The sequence below is a fragment of the Sus scrofa genome, chromosome X, assembly GCF_054392235.1.
Source record: "Sus scrofa isolate SSC_HxYL_T2T_F1_AM1 chromosome X, Sscrofa_HxYL_maternal_Yorkshire_Landrace_v2.0, whole genome shotgun sequence".
NCBI classification, from domain to species: domain Eukaryota; kingdom Metazoa; phylum Chordata; class Mammalia; order Artiodactyla; family Suidae; genus Sus; species Sus scrofa.
In genome coordinates this window covers 107197588-107216624 of record NC_139401.1, presented here as the reverse complement: position 1 = coordinate 107216624, position 19037 = coordinate 107197588, and the positions used below count along the sequence as shown (strand labels likewise).

Genomic DNA, 19037 nt, shown 5'->3' with positions numbered 1-19037 from the left:
GCATATCAAAGGATCAAAGTGCTTGAGAAGCTATATTATTCCATGAGGGAAGAAGTGACCTTATCGATTCTATCAAAATGACTCATTCAGGGTTTAGATAAGTTAAATAACTCCACGTTCTCCATACTTCCTCCCAAAGTAAGCACTGCATGAAGTTAAATCTGCTAATTCTAAGAAAGAAAGGAGAAGAGGTTGAACATTGGAGTTCTTTCTCTGTGTAGGTACTGGTCTAGGCAATTTACACAGGTCCTGATATAACTGTCCTTTGAAATTAGATTTGTTATATTCACTGAAAAGGAACAATATTCACACAACTCCAAATTGATTAAATCAAATATGTCCATTGTTTTTTCCTTCCTCCGTATACACACACACACACACACACACACACACACACACACACACAGTACTAAAGGATTAGGTTTCTCATTTAACTTGAATTGATAGTTCATTACTTTAAGGGGAAAACCACAAAGCCAAAATTTAATTTCAGGGGACTCCAATGCATTTGGAAATCTAAGTGAATTTTCTATCCTCTACCATCCACCAAAAAACTTGTTTCAGATACTGAAGGAGAGTCAATGCCATCTCAAGATCAGCCACTGCTGCCCCCAAATCCCTTAACAGTGATATGGAGGTTGATGGAAACACACTCATCAGTGATCTACCAACACACATTTCTCTGATTGTGTTGCTGTAACTTTTAGGGTATATATTATGTATAGCACATATTGGGTTTTAGAATGACTTCTAGAATATACAGATAACTTAATTTGCATTAAGCTATTTCCTCCACAGCTAAGCTTGCAATTCGAAGGCAGTAGACTCCCAGAACCATTTAGTGACTTACATTAACATACAAATTTCACCAATTCTCAAGTTCTTACGGCATGAAAATGTACTTCACTGCCTCCAGTTCCACGCAAGTACATAGAAGACTTCGGCGAAATCGCTTTGAACCTTATTCCAACTTTGAAAAGTGGAGGAGTGGATAAGTAGATGTCCCAAGCAGTACAACTCCTGTACTTCCTACTCACAATCTCCCGTATTAATCACCACTAAAACATCTTGCAAAATTAGATAAAGAGCATAAAGCTGTGGCTCCCCTTCTAACCACAGATTACTCAGCACTCGTTTGTATCTCTGTAGTCGGTTGTGCACATTTATGTCCGACTACTCTTTGAAGACCGCATTCTCTCTAATGGTAAAGGACCTGGTCTTCGATTTCCTTTGCCCCACGGTAAGGTGCTCTTTTAATAAAATACTGTTGATCTAGTGCACATCAGCTGGAAGGCTGTCCTAAGTAAACATCCAATCTTTCCCCCGCTCCTTTTCTTTCTGTACAACGAAAAGAGGACGGCAAATAGGGAGAGGGACAATCACCTCTGAAACCAATCGGTAAGTTAGCGGCAAAAGAAAGAAAAAAATGGGCAATGCCGTATCTCTTGTTAAGGCTCCTTTAATCTATGGTCCCCAAGGCCAAAACGGATGCTTCAAAGGTAAGCTCTGAACCCCAGAAATACAGATCTCCGACTCTCGGGTTCGTAAACTGTCCCACCTCGCAGAAAGCTGGACGAGAGAGGGGCTCCGAAAGACCCCCTGCGGCCGTTCACCACGGAAAAGGGGAGGGGAGCTGCCCCAAGTGGGCGATCGCACTCCCCCGACTCACTCTGAAGTGCCCGAAGGAGACAGAGAAGAGCAGCCGTGGCGGACACAGCGGGACCTGGGAGGGGTGTAGGGGGAAGGCACGGGGGAAGCCGGGGGACGGCGACGCCCGGCGTCTGGGCCGTGGCTCGTTACTTACCCTACAGGGTAGCCGCCCCCTAGGTGCACATCTTCAGGGGCATCAAAGAATTCCTCGGTGTCGCTTTCCGACGCCATTTATAGGACACACCCGCGGGTGAGGGGGCCGGCGCCGCCTGGAGGGAGGGTGACTCTCGTCTCCTCCTCTTCGTCCTCCACCCGGGCGAGACCGTGGGGAGGTGGGTCCCGGGCGAGGATGAGGAGGGAACAGAAGATCTCAAGTGAGAAGCCGGAGAGGGGCAGGGGGCCGCCGGCAGTTGCCGGGCTGCGGGAATGACCGGCAGAGCGGCCGCCTGAAAAGGCGGCGGTGGGTCCAGGTACGGCTGTTGCCACCGCTCCCGGCGATAGGTGTATAAGGAGAGTGAGAGAAGAGGCGGTGGCTCTCCTCAGTGGGGGAGGGCGGGCGCGCCGACGACAGCAGCTCCAATTTCTTCCCGCAGCAGCAATTACAGCAGCTGAGAGAGCTAGCTGCCCGCAAAATACGGACGCGCACCTACCCTCGCGAGATTTCGGGAGGGGCCGGTAAAGCGTGGGCGGGGCGAAGAGGAGGCGGGGGCGGTTCCTGAGAGGCAGCGCTCAGATTTCTTCAACTCCAGAAGCCTATCAAAACGGCGCAAGCGCGTTGAGGGCGTACGATGAGGGCCGGAAGTAGCGGGGAAGGGTGGGGATGAGCGTCCTGAGGGGAGGAGTCTAGAACCTGCGCAAGAGCGGCGCGGTGCTTCGGCTCTGTGGAGCACGCCAGGACTAGGTCTGGTCCCGCAGTGTCTCACCCACTAACTCCACAGTTCCAGAGAGAAGTATTTTTAGAAGGGTGTTTTGGGGCTGCTTTTTTCCCGTGAGGAAATGCTGTTGGGAAAAGTTGGCATTGTGGTTTGAATTTACGTCGTTTTAATTTATCCAAGCTCGGAATGTCCCGCTTTAGGATGTAGGCGGGTCCCCCACCTCTAGCGTTACAGGCTTAACCCGTCCTATTTACTATTTACTCCTGTTGAGATCCCTAGATACGATCCTGCGGGCCCGAGGGTGGGGTCCGTGAGAGTTAACTGGGGACTTTGCCAGTTCCGTGGGGGTAATAATGGATTTATTGTTGGAGCTGAAGCGGTATAGGGCCCCCAGTTACTTTCTATAAATGTCTATTGCTGCCCACACTTAAGGTGAGAGAAATTCTTACATACTGGTCAAGATGTGTGGCAGTCAAATGGTAAATCTATAATTGAGCAGATTGGGTCGCAAGGCTGAGAGCTAGTAACTTAATTCTGATCCTGCCCAGTGTCCAGTGATGAAAATAAAAGGGTGCTTTTTAGAAGACCAAGATATTCTTTCTTAACGCATCATTGACCATTGAAGTGGTAATATTGACTTTCTATATGCTCACAATGCACATTTATTTTTCCCACTGACAGAACATAAAGGTGCTCCGAGCTGTTGCGCAGCCTCAATTGTTGTTCAAAATGGTGGCTGAAAAGACAACTGGGACCTGGGCCATGGCCTCAGAGAGGCTGGAATGGGGCTCTAGATTCCTCTGTGTAAAGCAACCAGGAAAATATCTAGGATTGTCTGGAGGACATGTGTAAAACCAAATGCCATATACTGTATATTCTGTAACACCCCAGGGAGTTCAGGGAAAACACTGCATAATCAAACAGGGTAATATTTTTTGCAGGAAACCGTATGATGATTCACATGGGGTAAATAAATACCAGTAAATAGCATCCTTCAGTTCAGGTCAGCTACTACTGCCAAATAAATTTAGGCTAGATTAATCTGTCAAATAAGTTACTAAAAATACAAAACAAAAATACTTAGTTTCCAGAGCTTTTCAGTTTTAAGAATTGCACGTAAGGGATTTGTGAATCCTGTGAGGACATGACTTTTGTCACAGTCCAGTAATTATTAGCTTTTATGTGTTTTGCTGTTGTTGTTTTGTCTTTTTAGGGCCACACCCACAGCATATGGAGGTTCCCAGGCTAGGGGTTGAATTGGAGCTGTAGCTGTTGGCCTACCACAGCCACAGCAACGTGGGATCCAAGCCGAGTCTGTGACTACCAAAACTCACAGCAACGCTGGATCCTTAACCCACCTAGTAAGGCCAGGGATGGAACCTGTGTCCTCATGGATACTAGTCAGATTTGTTTCCACAGGGCCACCACGGGAACTCCTTTTATGTGTTTTAAACATGTTAATTTCCACCGTATAAAAATATATCTTAAAGTGCTAACATTTTATTTTGTTGCTCACTAGAAAAGATAGGCGTTTTTCTTTATGGATATAAGTAAATAAACTAACTGCATTTATTTTCTTCCTAGTAATGTAATAATGAATTTATATTTGCCTTAAAAATTAAAGTTTGGTGTTATATACTATCCTAGGTGCTGAGGATAATTCAAAGATGAAGACGACAACTTCTTATCTTCCAGGAGTTCAGACTTGAGCAATAGAGGAAAATATGGAGTCCTAATTTGGTGCTTTTTTTCATTATACCACATCACCTCTCTTGGACCTTTTAAGGTACTTTAAATGTTGTACTTAGAAAAAAGTTAAAATGAAATAGGAATGATGAGCAGATAACATTTTTAGAGCTATCAAAGTTATCTATTTAAATGCTTTTATCAATTGTATGAGAAAGTGAATTTCTGGGAACATCATCATTTGTACCACTTATTATCATTTTTAAAGATGTCAAAAGATGTGTTTATTTTGCCTGAAATATCTGTTCTTGGGTTTTATTTATTAATTTATTTTTCTTTTTAGGGCAGCACCCACGGCATAATGGAGGTTCCCAGGCTAGGGGTCATATCAGAGCTGCAGCTGCCTGGCCTACACCACAGCACAGCAACGTGGGATCCGAGCTGCTTCTGTGACCTACACCACAGCTCAGGGCAACGCCAGATCCTTAACCCACTGAGCAAGGCCAGGGATCGAACTCGAGTCCTCATGGATACCAGTCAAGTTCATTACCACTGAGTCACAATAGGAACTCCTGGCATTCCCGTCGTGGCGCAGTGGTTAACGAATTCGACTAGGAGCCATGAGGTTGTGGGTTCAATCCCTGGCCTTGCTCAGTGGGTTAAGGATCCGGCAATGCTGTGAGCTGTGGTATAGGTTGCAGACATGGCTTGGATCCTGTGTTGCTGTGGCTCAGGTGTAGGCCGGCAGCTACAGCTCTGATTAGACCCCTAGCCTGGGAACCTCCATATGCCAAGGATGTGGCCCTAGAAAATACAAAAAGACAAAAAGACAAAAAAAAAAAAAAGGAACTCCCGCACTCAATGTGCTTAAAAATAGTTTATTTTAATATTAAAATGAAGTTTCTTTCTCTGAACACAGAAGAACTGAAAGTAGAATAAGATAGTCTGGGAATGTGTCAAGACATGAAAAGCCAACCTGGGACTTAAAATGTGTTACTATTGTCTGTGGAATATTTTTGTAGCTGTGTATTACTCTTTAGGACCCTGGAAGAAAGCTAACCAGAATTATCTTAAACAAAAAAAGGGAATTCATTCGCTTACATAGTCAAATACAGACCACTATAACACTTCTCTGTTCCTTTGTGATTAATATGTTAGAGAACAATTTAAGTGTAAGATGAATTTTGCATTTGCTTATCTGCAATTTTGTCAGCCAGAAACATTAGTAAAAACAGAAAACTATAACTGAGAGAATCAAGTTGCGTAGGAATACACAATATACACACACAGACCTCAAACATCTACCAGTTACCTCAGTTCATCGTGCATGTTTTAAGTCATACCCATCCACATCTAAAGTTACAGCTTTCCTTCTGATTTCAGGTAACCCTCCTTCCATCACTTTACGATAACTCACAAATTGCAACCCTTCTGATAATCATTTCCATAAGCAAACTTCAGGTCTTTTTCAAAATAAAGCACCATATGTATTGTAGTATTTGTGTATTTCTTAACCCTTTAATGTGCAAAACTGTGCTACCATTTTCATTAGGTTGTATCTTTTTGTATATGTGTAATTGACAAAGTTTCCGAATGTTGTACTCCTTGCCCAATTGCCCACATCAGCCCTCTGGTTTTTCTCGAACAACTTTGCATAGCAGTAATTTGGGGAAAAGCATATGTTGTCTTATAGCAGCACTGATTGTAGTCCAAATGAAGTAGCTTCAGGCACAGCTGGATCCACTGTCTAAGATATGTCAAAATACTCTCTCTTGGAGTTCCCATTGTGGCGCAGCAGAAACGAATCTGACTAGGAACCAGGAGGTTTCAGGTTTGATCCCTGGCCTCGATCAATGGGTTAAGGATCCAGCGTTGCCATGAGCAGTGGTGTAGGTTGCAGACATGGCTCAGATCTGGCATTGCTGTGGCTGTGGTGTAGGTCAGCAGTTGTAGCCCCGATTGGACCCCTAGCCTGGAAACTTCCATATGCCACAGGTTCGGCCCTAAAAAGCAAAAAATAAACAAACAAGAAAATAACACTCTCTCTTTCTGGCTGCCTCTCATCTTTGCTAATCTCTGCTTCTGCTTCTTCTGTTTTTTTTTTTTTTTTTTTTTTTTTTTTGGTCTTTTTAGGACTGCTCCTGTGGCATATGGAAGTTCCCAGGCTAGAGGTCGAATTGGAGCTGAAGCCACAGCAATGTCAGATTACAGCCACATCCACAACCTACACCACAGCTCACATCTTCACCGGATCCTTAACCCACTGAGCGAGGCCAGGGGTTGAACCTGAGTCTTCATGGATACTAGTCAGATTCATTTCTGCTGAGCCACGATGGGAAGTCCATCTCTGCTTCTCTTTGAGCTTTGGCTTCAATTTTCCCATCATGGACAGCTTCCTTTTTGTAGGCCAGCAAAGATGGCTGCAAGCAACTTTAATTTATAATGTCTTAATAATTCTCAATCTCAAAGTGAGACTTTCTGTCTCCCAGTGTTGATATGTTAAATCTCAGAGTCTCTGTTAATTGGTTTTAGGAAATCTCTCTAGGTTGAGAAGAGAGGAAGTGGAGAACTCTGATTTTTCAGGCCTGGATCAAGTGACTCCCTGCCACACACCATGTAGGGAGAGACTACTGTGATCATCTTCCCCACTAGGGCCACATGGAGTATGCAGTGTTGTTTTTTTCCAAGAAAGGGTTACTAGCAGACAGGAACAGTGTGCTAACCAGAGTTGTTAAGGGGTAACTCTCTATATTTATTGACATGACAAGAGCTCATGATGCATTAAATGAAAACAGATGTTATGAAATAACTGCATGAGGAATAATCCCATTGATGTAAAATTATTTATCTATGTATATGTGTATATAAGCATAGAGAATTGATGGTGATTATCTTTGATGATTAAAATAATAATGAAATTTGTGGTTACTTGTCCCTTTATATAATGACTCAGTTTTCTATGATGTATATGTATTACTTTGTAAACAAGGGGAAAATATTAAAGAAAATATATAACCAATTATATACAAGGTGGACTTACACACAAAACGAAGATCTGAGATTCATTCCCAGTATAATGCATGACTGTGAGGCCTGGCCTATTACAGGTATCACACTTAGCTTCTGGAACAGTTTAATAAGTGCCACTAAGAAACGAACTTGGAAAAAATACCCACAAAGAAAATGTTGGAATGTAATTAGTTAAAAAGTCATGTTTTCTGCACTGCAGGCCTGACACACAAAGAGAATGGTAATAGTGATTTCCAAAGCAACTGTGAAATGATGCACTGATGTGGAGCTTCTAGAAGCAAAGTATAATGTTAGAGGTTCACTGCAAATAATATGGACTAGGCATAATTTTGTTTCTCAAAACAATAAGCAATATGTATGGCCTAATCTAAAGAGAGATAAACTAAGACATGAATTTTATACTTCAAAAAATCGCTGTAAGTCAGAATCAGGAAGAAATCTTTCGTTTTTCTTTCATGGAAGGAAAAGAATATATATATGTATATATGTATGTATATATAAATGTTTGCCACTAGATTGTTTCACCAATTAATACATATTACATATATATATATATAATTGATGAAACAATCTAGTGGCAGCCATTTATATAGAAATATCAATCAGGCTAATAATACATGTAAGTGCACATGCACGCATGTCTGTGCATGCACCACACACACTCAACAGCAACAGCTAGAATTTCATAGACTGTTAAACTTGGAAGGGACTTTATCGCAGGATACAAAATTAATACACAAATCGATGACATTTCTATACACTAACAAAGATCAGAAAGAGAAATTAGGGAAGCAATCCTGTTTACCATCGCATCCAAAAGAATAAAATACCTAGAAGTAAACCTACCTAAAGAGTCAAAGGACCCGTACTCTGAAAACTATAAGACACTGATGAAAGAAATCAAAGATGACACAAAGAGATGGAAAGACATACCATGCTTTTGGATTGGAAGAGTTAATATTATCAAAATGACTATACTACCTAAGGCAATCTACAGATTCAATGCAATCCCTATCAAATTACCAAGGACATTTTTCACTGAACGCAAACAAAATATGTTAAAGTTTGTGTGGAAGTGCAGAAGACCCAGAATATCCAAAGACATCCTGAAAAAGAAAAATGGAGCTGGAGGAATCAGGCTCCCGGACTTCAGACTATACTACAAAGCAACAATCATCAAAACCATATGGTACCAGCACAAAGACAGACATATAGATCAGTGGAACAGGATAGAAAGCCCAGAGTTAAACCCACACACCTACAGCCAACTAATCTATGACAAAGGAGGCAAGAATATGCAATGGAGAAAAGACAGCTTGTTCAATAAATGGTGCTGGGAAAACTGGACAGCCACATGGAAAAGAATGAAATTAGAAAACTCCCTAACACCATACACAAAAATAAACTCAAAATGGATTAAGGACCTAGATATAAGACCAGATACTATAACACTCTGAGAGGAAAACATAGGCCAAACACTCTCTGACATAAACGACAGCAACATTTTAGATCCACCTCTTAGAGTAATGACAACAAAAACAAAAATAAAAAAATGGGACCTAATCAAACTTCAAAGTTTTTGCACAGCAAAGGAAACCCTAAACAAAATGAAAAGACAATCCACAGAATGTGAGAAAGTCTTTGCAAATGAATCAACTGACAAGGGATTAGTCTCCAAAATTTATAAACACCTCCTACAGCTCCATACCAAAAAAACAACCCCATCAAAAATGGGCAGAAGATCTAAACAGACAGTTCTCCAAAGAAGACATCCAGATGGCCAAAAAACACATGGAAAGTTGTTCAACACCACTCATTATTAGAGAAATGCAAATCAAAACCGCTCTGAGGTACCACCTTACACTAGCCAGAATGGCCATCATCCAAAGTCTACAAACAATAAGTGCTGGAGAGGGGTTGGAGAAAAAGGAACCCTAGTACACTCTTGGTGGGATTGTAAATAGGTGCAACCACTGTGGAAAGCAGTATGGAGATTCCTCAGAAAACTAAAAATAGAACTACCATTTGATCCGGCAATCCCACTCCTGGGCATCTATCCAGAGAAAACCAGGACTCGCAAAGACACATGTACTCTAATGTTCATTGCAGCGCTATTTGCAATAGCCAAGACATGGAAACAACCTAAATGTCCATTGACAGAGGAGTGGATCCAGAAGATGTGGTACATATACACAATGAAATATTACTCAACCATTAAAAGGAATGAAATCCTGGCATTTTTAGTAACATGGATGGACCTAGAAATTATCATGCTAAGTGAAGTCAGCCATACAATGAGACACCAACATCCAATGCTTTCACTGACATGTGGAATCTGAAAAAAGGACAGACCGAATTTCTTTGCAGAACAGATGCTGACTCACAGACATTGAAAAACTTTTGGTCTCTGGAGGAGACAGTTTGGGGGGGGTGGGAGGATGCACTGAGGTTGTGGGGTGGAAATCCTATAGAATTGGATTGTGATGATCATTGTACAACTATAAATTTAATAAATTCATTGAGTAATAAAAAAAGGAAGGGACTTTAAATAAGGTCACTTGTGTAAGCCTCATATCTAATGCATGAATTCCTTTTACAAACTTCCTCATTAAGTGGTTACTCTGGGACATGGAACCTACTATTTACCCAATCTATTTTTTTTTTTTATCTTTTTAGGGCCACATCCACAGCATATCGAGGTTCCCAGGTCAGGGGTTGAATTGGAGCTGTAGCCTCTGGCCTACACCACAGCCACAGCAATGCCAGATCTGAGTCAACCTACACCACAGCTCATGGCAACGCCAGATCTTTAACCCACTGAGCGAGGTCAGGGATCGAACCTACAGCCTCATGGTTACTAGTCAGATTTGTTTTCCACGGAGCCATGACAGCAACTCCCCAGTCTTTTTTTTTTTTTTTTTTTTTCAATGGCTGCACCTGAGGCATACGGAAGTTCCTGGGCCAGGGATTGAATACAAGCTGCAGCTCTGCAGCTATGGCAACGCTGGATCCTTTAACCCACAGCATTGGGCCGGATATTGAACCCATGCCTCCAGAGCAACCCAAGTCACTGAAGTCAGATTCTTAACCTACTGAGCCACAGCAAGAACTCCCCCAATCCTTTTCATTTCTTTTTTTTTTTTTTTTGCCATCCCATGGCATATGGAGTTCCCAGGCCAGGGATCAGATCTGAGATGCAGTTGTGGCAATGCCAGGTCCTTAACTCACTGTGCAAGTGTGGGAATGAACCCTCATCCCAGCTCTCCAGAGATCCTGCCGATCCCATAGTGCCAGAGTGGGATCTGTTTTTTTGATAAATGTTAGCAAATGTCTTCACTGTATTTAGCCCAAATGTGCGTTTCTGTAATCAGCATCCACTGGTTACAATTCTGGCTACTAAATCCATACAAATCTTTAATCTATTTAAGGATGGTTATCAGACAAAAAAAAAAAAAAGAAAAAAAAAAAAGGAGTTCCAGTCGTGGCTCAGTGGTAACAGGGTTGAGGGTCCAGTATTGCCATGAACTGTGGTGTAGGTCACAGACACAGCTTAGATCTGCTGTTGCTGTTGCTGTGGCATAAGCCGGCAGCTGCAGCTCTGATTCAACCCCTAGCCTGGGAACTTCCATATGCCCTGGGTGTAGCCCTAAAAAGACCAAAAAAAAAAAAAAAAGAGAGAGAAAAGAAGGAAGGAAGAAAAAGATTTTATCAGTCTTCTTATGTTTATCATTTTGGGAATATACAGATGACCCTTGAACAGTATGGGTGTGAGAGACACCGACCCTCTATGAGGACGGAAATCCACTTATAACTTTACAGTCAGCCATCTGTATCTGGTTCCACATCTGCAGAGTCAACCAACCTCGGCTCATGTAGTATTGTAGTATGTATTTATTGAAAAGAGATCCGCATATTAGTGGATCCACACAAATCCATGTTTCTCAAGGATCAAGTGTATGCTAATGTGTTTACGCTGGATGTGTTCGGAGACAAAGATAAATGTGAATTTCAACCTCACAATTAATGTGGTACATTAAATAGGAGTTTCTGCTGTGGCACAGTGGGTTAAGGATCCCATGTTGCTGCAGCTGTGGTGTAAGTCACAGCTCTGGCTCAGATTCGATCCCTGGCCTGGGAACTTCTATATGCCGTGGGTGCAGCTGGAAAAACCACCACCACAACAGTGGTACATTAAATAAATACATGACAATATGTACATACTAAACATGTCCACCTCATGTACAGGATACCTGTCTAAGGGTATGCCCTCGATGTGTACCTAATGATAATATGTTACATTAGAATCACTATGCTTTCTGAGGTAGTTTTGCATGACTTATGTCATTCAATGAAAAAATAATAATTGCTATCATTAAATTAGTGCTAGATACTGTATTAAGTACTTTGCATATATTATTTCACTGAATCCATGCATTATATGAGGAATATACTACTATTATTCTCATTTTATAGGTGGGAAAACTGAGGTTTAGAATGAGTTAAGGAAGTTACCCAGTTTCACAAGTAGCATTTAAAAAAAAAATTTTTTTTTGTCTTTTGTCTTTTTAGGGCCACACCTGTGGCATATAGAGGTTCCCGAGCTAGGGGTCCAATCGGAGCTGTAGCCAGCTTACAGCCACAGCCACAGCAACACCAGATCCGAGCTGCATCTTCGACCTACACCACAGCTCACGGCAATGCTGGATCCTTAACCCACTGAGCAAGGCCAGGGATTGCACCTGCGTCCTCATGGATACTAGTTAGGTTCATTAACTGCTGAGCCACAACAGGAACTCCCACAGGTAACATTTAGTGATCAAGATTTAAGCCCGGAGTTCCCGTCGTGGCGCAGTGGTTAACGAATCCGACTAGGAACCATGAGGTTGCGGGTTCGGTCCCTGCCCTTGCTCAGTGGGTTAACGATCCGGCGTTGCCGTGAGCTGTGGTGTAGGTTGCAGACGTGGCTCGGATCCTGCGTTGCTGAGGCTCTGGCGTAGGCTGGCGGCTACAGCTCCAATTCAACCCCTGGCCTGGGAACCTCCATATGCCGCGGGAGCGGCCCAAGAAATAGCAACAACAACAACAAAAGACAAAAAAAAAAAAAAAAAAAAAAAGATTTAAGCCCAATGTCATACTTTTATTTTGTTTTATTTTATTTTATTTTTATCTCCCCAGTCTCCTCTAGTTTGACTAGCTTGTAGCAAATGAGCCATGTTAACGAGTGAAGTGTCTGAAATAATGATATTACAATAAAAAGGTTAAAACGGTTGATATTTCTTTTTTCCCCTCATTTTCTATGGTATTTATCTAAATGGGAACATCTCAACATTGGGGGTTATGATAGGCAGAATTTTAAGGTAGACCCCCAAAATTTCCTAGCTCCTAGTATACACACATCTTCTCCCAGTTATTCAATTCGGTGCTAATCTAGGTGCTGCTATGAAGGAATTTTGCAGATGTAATTAAAGTCCCAAATCAGTTGGCTCTAAGATAGGAGATTATATGAGTGGATCTGACCTAATCACATGAGCCCTTTAAAAGCAGAGTTTTCTCTGACTGGTGGGTAAACAAAGTCAGAGAAATACACTTGGGCAGGCTTGGAAGAAAGCAAACATCTGAAAAAAGAAAGCAAACATCTAAGAAAAAAAAGAAAGCAAACATCTGTGCTGCCTTTGGGGGCCAGGAGGTGTGGAATGTGGCCTTTAGGAACTGAGGGTAGCTCTCTGCTGATAGTAAGGAAATGGGAACCTTAGCCCGGTGGCTACAGGGTGGGAATTCTGCCAACAACCTGAATGAGGTGGGAAGAAGACCTCAAGCTCCATATGAGAAAGCAGCCTAGTTGACACCTTGATTTCAGCCTTGTTAAACCTTGAGCAGGAGTTCCCGAAGTGGCTCAGTGGTTAACGAATCTGACTAGAAACCATGAGGTTGTGGGTTCGATCCCTGGCCTTGCTCAGTGGGTTAAGCATCCGACATTACCGAGAGCTGTAGTGTAGGTCGCAGACAAGGCTCAGATCCCTAGTTGCTGTGGCTCTGGCGTAGGCCGGTGGCTACAGCTCCGATTAGACCCCTAGCCTGGGAACCCATATGCCATGGGTGTGGCCCTGGAAAAAGACAGAAAAACAAAAACAAACAAACAAAAAGAGCTTTGAGCAGAGAGCCCAGCCACACTGTTACCCAGCTTTCTTCTTCTTCTTTTTTTAATTTTTTGGCCACAAAATGCATAGGCTTGATGTGGGATCTCAGTTTCCTGACCAAGGATTGAACAGGGGCCACAGCGGTAAAAGTGCCAAGTCCTAAGCACTAGACTACCTGCGAACTCCTCCCAGACTTCTGATTTACAAAACTGTGAGTTAACAAATTTGTACTTTTTTTCGGCTATTAACTTTGTGGTAATTTGTTATGAAGCAATAGAAAACTACTCCAGGGTTAAATATCCCTATCTTCCCTCTGCCAGGTAAGAAGCACAGATCTAGGTAGGTCGTGGCAAAACAAGTATAATACATCAGCGGGTGTATTTGCTTTCTGAAGTCCTTGAGAGTATTTGGGAATAAATGTAACACTGGGAGTGAACACTAAGGTGTAATGTAACAGAAGAAAAAACAGTGAGTTCAGAAAAAAATAACATAACATGCTTTTAGCATAATAGAAGTATCTTGCTTCACATATCCTCACACACACAGTACACCCAAAATTCAACCCCATTTGCAAAATATTCTCCAGAGCCTCAACAATCCTGCTACCCATGTGATGTTAGGGACTGCCTGGTTCCCCTGCTTCTGTGGTCTTTAATCATTGAGTGAACCTGCTTGCCTTTATTTTTTTTAAATAAATTTTTATTTATAGTTGATTTACAATGTTCGGTCAGTTTCTGCTGTACAGCAAAGTAACCCAGCTAACACATTTATATACATTCTTTTTCTTGTATTATCTTCCATCATGTTCTATCACAAGTGATTGGATACAGCTCCAATCTATACATCAGGACCTCCTTGCTTATTCACTCCAAATGCAGTAATTTGCATCTACTAACCCCAACTCCCAGTCCATCCCACTCCCTTCCCCTTGGCAACCACAAGTCTGCTCTCCATGTCTATGAGTTTGTTTCTTTTCTATAGACAGGTTCATTTGTGTTATATATTAGATTCCAGATATAAGTGATATCATACGGTATTTTTGTTCTCTTTTATGGTTGAGTGGTACTGCTTGACTTTAGAATTTAGGCTTAGTTTCTTTTTTTTTTTTCTCCTGCTTTTTAGGGCTGCACCTGCGGCATATGGAAGTTCCCAGGCTAGGGGTTGAATCAGAGCTACAGCTGCCCGCCTACACCACAGCAACTCAGGATCCAAGCTGTGTCTGCTACCTACAGCACAGTTCATGGCAATGCCAGATCCCTGACCCACTGAGTGAGCCCAGGGATTGAACCAAAATCCTCATGGATACTAATTGGATTTGTTTCCACTGCGCCATTTCCGCTACGAGGTTTCTGCCGCGCCACAACAGGAACTCCTAGACTTAGTTTCTATGTTAGTCTTTACTGACCTTCCAGTATTTTTATCTGGCTTCACTGTTGTTGCTTGACCATTCATTCATTCACTCACTCATTCATTCAACAGAGGGTTTATTATGTGCCAGGCACTGTACTATTAGTGGGTTAACAGTGGAATAGCTTAGTCCTTCTGGGCTGGGCTTTAAATCTCCATTATCTAAGCTCTTGATTTGAGCTCTAACTTGTAGCTTCCGTATTCTCTGCTTGGAATCTGACACATGTGATGCAGATCATCTGGGAATTGTGTTCCCAGTTGTCATTGCCTGGTCCCTGAATAACTAAATCCCTGGCTTTTCACTTATGGCTTTTGCCTATGTCCCTCCCTTTTGAAGCCTAAACTTCTGGTCACCAGCCTTCTCCAGCCTGCCTTGATCACCGTCTTCCTGTGTTCCCTGGCTAGTGCTAGGTTATGGACTATTTTGTCATACCAGATCTTTTTGCCCATTTTAGCTGTTCTCTTCACGTGGGTCATGTTGGCTGGCCATTCTGGTTGGTGAATATCTCTTCAATCTTTATTTAGACCCAATTTGCCCATATACATCTTGACACTGAGAAATAGTAGACGTGATTTTAGTTTTTCAAGTTTTAAACAAAGTTTTATACCCAAAATAACCATTTTGTCAAAAGCAGACAATTTGTTTAAAAACTAATCATAGATCTGACCTCAGACTCAGACAAAAGTCTGAAAATCATGACCTAAAAAGAGGGATGGGTGATAAAAGGGGAATAGTCATTTGTTCTATACCAATGATCTGGCTGGCATTGTACATGTTATTTCAGTCATTCAGTTCTCAAACTCCTCCTCCACTGTGTTTTTATTTTAATTTTATAAATAGGGACCTGAAGTACAGTAGCAGGGTCAGAATTTGAACTTAGGTGTCCCTGGCCCTTAAGTGCATGCTTTTCCCAGTATACTGCATCAAAATGCATACTTTTCTCCCTGTTTTTCCTTTTGGGCATTGCAGAATGGCCAAGCTAGGAGTTAGAATTAACAGAGCTCACCTATCAGATACCACTTCAGACTCTGAAGTAAAAGTCTATGTTGACTATACATAATCTCACTTCTAGTATTCTGAAAACAAAACCAAACAAAACCAAAAGGCTTATTCAAGCAACTGTACTCATTGGCCTTTGCTCCTTTTAAAGATGACATGAATGGACACCCTGATTGTGATCAATCCTGGATTCATTTTCATGTGGGCAAAATGAAGGGTTGATATTAGCCTAGTAAGTTTAATAGACAGAGTGAGCAAGCTTTCTAAACACAGCCTGAATCTGAGGATTTGTGCATTTCAGTAACTTCAGAAAATTCTTAGCCACTCTCTCTTATTATCTTTAGTATTTCCTTCTAGATCTTCCATTAGATGCATGTTGATCCTTCTCATTATATGCTCCATATGTCTTCACCTGTCATATTTTCCCTCAAGTATATTATGGTACTTATTTGTGAGCATACGTTCATTGAAACTTTGTCTTTGAAGACTGAGACCTGGGTTTAGAGTGAATTCTTCCAGAGGAGAGTTGTACTTTCCTCCTACTAGCCCCATGGGAATACTGCCAATCCAGAACTATTTGAAGCTAAATTTCTGGCATATGGTGTTTTGGCCATAGAAGTAATGTGGCTTCTGGACCCAGACCTGCCTGGGATTATGATTCTAAAGGAAATTTCTCTCTTTCTCTGTTCTACCCAGAGCTAAAACCAAGACAAGCACCTATCTCTACCATCTGCCTCTGGGTGGTAAATTTTCTCCTGTTCATCCATTAAAAGCATCATCCTTTTGGGGGTCTGGCTTTAAGCAGAGAAGTAAATGGATGCTGTGTGCCTGATCCAACTTGTAACCTTGCCAGGGCCCCAGGATTGATTGGTTGATTGATTGATTGATTGATTTTTATCCCTTGCACTTGATAGACCCTTTAAAACTACTAGAATTTTTTTAAACTCTAGGATTATTAGGAACCAGTAGCTATCTAAAGGTAAATGCCAGCTTCAGAGCTTTCTTTTTTATTCTGGATTAATGCTGACACATCCTTACTGGCTCTTATTTTCCCCGCCATCTCAGACATCAGCCTTGCATTTAAAAGAACATATTCTGGAGTTCCGTCGTGGCGCAGTAGTTAACGAATCCGACTAGGAACCATAAGGTTGCGGGTTCCATCCCTGGCCTTTCTTAGTGGGTTAAGGATCTGGTGTTGCCGTGAGCTGTGGTATAGGTCACAGACGTGGTTCAGATCCCACGTTGCTGTGGCTGTGGTATAGGCCAGTGGCTACATCTCTGATTAGACCCCTAGCCTGGGAACCTCCATGTGCCGTGGGAGTGGCCCTAGAAAAGACAAAAAAAAAAAAAAGATTAAAAAAAATAAAAGAACATATTCTATCGCATCTATGGCAAGGCCAGATTCTTAACCTGCTGCACTACAAGAGAGCTCCTCTAACTATGTGTTGGTTTTTTTTTTGTCTTTCGTCTTTTTAGGGGTGTACCCATGGCATATGGAGGTTCCCAGGCTAGGGGTTGAATTGGAGCTATAGCTGCCAGTCTACACCACAGCTACAGCAACATGGGATCCAAGCCACATCTGCAACCTACACCATAGCTCGTGGCAACGCTGGATCCTTAGCCCACTGAGCAAGGCCAGGGATCGAACCTACGTCCTCATGGATGTTAGATTTGTTTTCTGCTGAACCATGACAGGGACTCCAAGCTATCATTTTGAAGTGTTTGAAACTGGAGGTATTTCTTGAGCCATCTCTTCTGCCATATTACCTCAATTCAATTCTGTTCCACAGAAACGTGTTTGGATAGGTAGGTTAAGATCTGTGGGATTATCATGGAGGCAGTCTTTCAGTCAAAAAGTAAAACTGATTATATAGAAGCTCTGCCTTTGGGTTTGTATTGATTAGGCCATTGCATAGCTATTGTGGTGTATATGTTTTACCATATTTGTTGTGTCTTTGAAAAAAGTAAGGATGTTTCAGGTCCTGAATCAGGTAGTGTGATAAAACTACTTCTACCAACAGCAGGTCCTGAAGCAGACACTTTTGGAACTAGAGAATTAAAGAAAGCAGATCAAGTACTGTTCGAATAGGAGATGAGGATCTATTCTTTCCAGAGGAGTTTAAAGATATCCAGTCTGCCTCGAAGTATGGAAATTCAATTTATTCGAAACTGAGCTACTGCATTACCAAGGAGCCATAACCTTTTGCCTAAGAATGAGTCAGTGATTTCTTTGATTAGAATCTGCCTCCTTTGGGTATACGTTGTTAGTGGACGGATTCAATGTCCATCATCTTGGTTGAGGGATGAAAGTCAGTGAGGCTAGTAACAGAGACCCATTTCCCTTGGTCATATGTCATATGTGAGAAACTCAAAGACGAGGTCATATCTCATACCAACCTTGGGAGAGACTCCAGATACTGTCAGTGTCTGAGGATGCCCATTTTGAATCTAAAAGTCATTCTGTAGATTGAAAGGCAAGAAGTGATTAGGTAGTAATACCCTGAGCTGATGCTGCCCCAGGAGTAAGGGTTGGGATGGTCATAGAGGATGTTTAGGGTGTTGTGGAGGAAGAGTTGTGTTATGGACTTGTGTAGTGAGAGAAATAAGAAAATTTGTTTTCAGCTTAGATTCAAAACCATGAGTGACTTTTCCTTGCAAAGTGTATTTAAAATGCATTTCCCACTGTCTCACCTTGAAAAATGCTGATTTAAAAAAATAACAGACTCCAACTGTTCCAGAGAACACAGATGCAGAACACTGGTTAGACCGGTAATTCTCAACCTGAATTTCCTACCCCATCCATCCACAAACATGAATCTTGCCAAAACCTTAGGCATCCTGGACAGAGGGCACATGTCACTTGGAAAAGCATCTCCGTTGATTTAATTTTATTTTTATTTTTTATTTTTTTTGTGTGTTTTTAGGCCACACCCACGGCACATGGAAATTTCCAGGATAGGGGTGGAATTGGAGCTGCAGCCGCCGGCCTATGCCACAGCCATGGCAAGGTGAGATCCGAGCTGCGTCTGCGACCTACACCACAGCTCACGGCAATGCCAGATCCTTAACCCACTGAGCGAGGCCAGGGATTTTGTCATTATGGATGCTAGTAAGGTTCGTTACTGCTGAGCCACAATAGGAACTCCTCTCTATTGATTTTAATATATCCCCTTCCCTCCCCATTGGCTCTTCTTTTGGAACAATCAGATTAGAAATTTACTGAAAGTGTTGCCAATTCCAATTAACTGATAT

The 19037-nt window shown here is 42.1% G+C and overlaps 2 protein-coding genes across 6 annotated transcripts in view; one reads left to right on the top strand and one right to left on the bottom strand.

Moving 5' to 3' along the window:
• WDR44 (WD repeat domain 44) overlaps positions 1–2292 on the bottom strand; it is a 75495-nt gene extending 73203 nt beyond the window's left edge. For both annotated transcript variants that reach the window (XR_014835541.1, XM_021080420.2), the window contains exon 1: positions 1805–2292. Coding sequence is in view for 1 of the 2 variants with exons in the window: in XM_021080420.2 (XP_020936079.1) it covers positions 1805–1881 (77 nt within the window). In the remaining variant the exon portion in view is untranslated. The remainder of the gene's footprint in view (positions 1–1804) is intronic.
• Positions 2293–2486: 194 nt separating this feature from the next.
• The window catches only part of KLHL13 (kelch like family member 13), a 406437-nt gene continuing 389886 nt past the window's right edge, over positions 2487–19037 (top strand). For all 4 annotated transcript variants that reach the window (XM_021080433.2, XM_085008247.1, XM_085008249.1 and 1 more), the window contains exons 1-3: positions 2487–2551; positions 4173–4311; positions 13469–13589. The gene's annotated coding sequence lies outside the window, so the exon portion shown is untranslated. The remainder of the gene's footprint in view (positions 2552–4172; positions 4312–13468; positions 13590–19037) is intronic.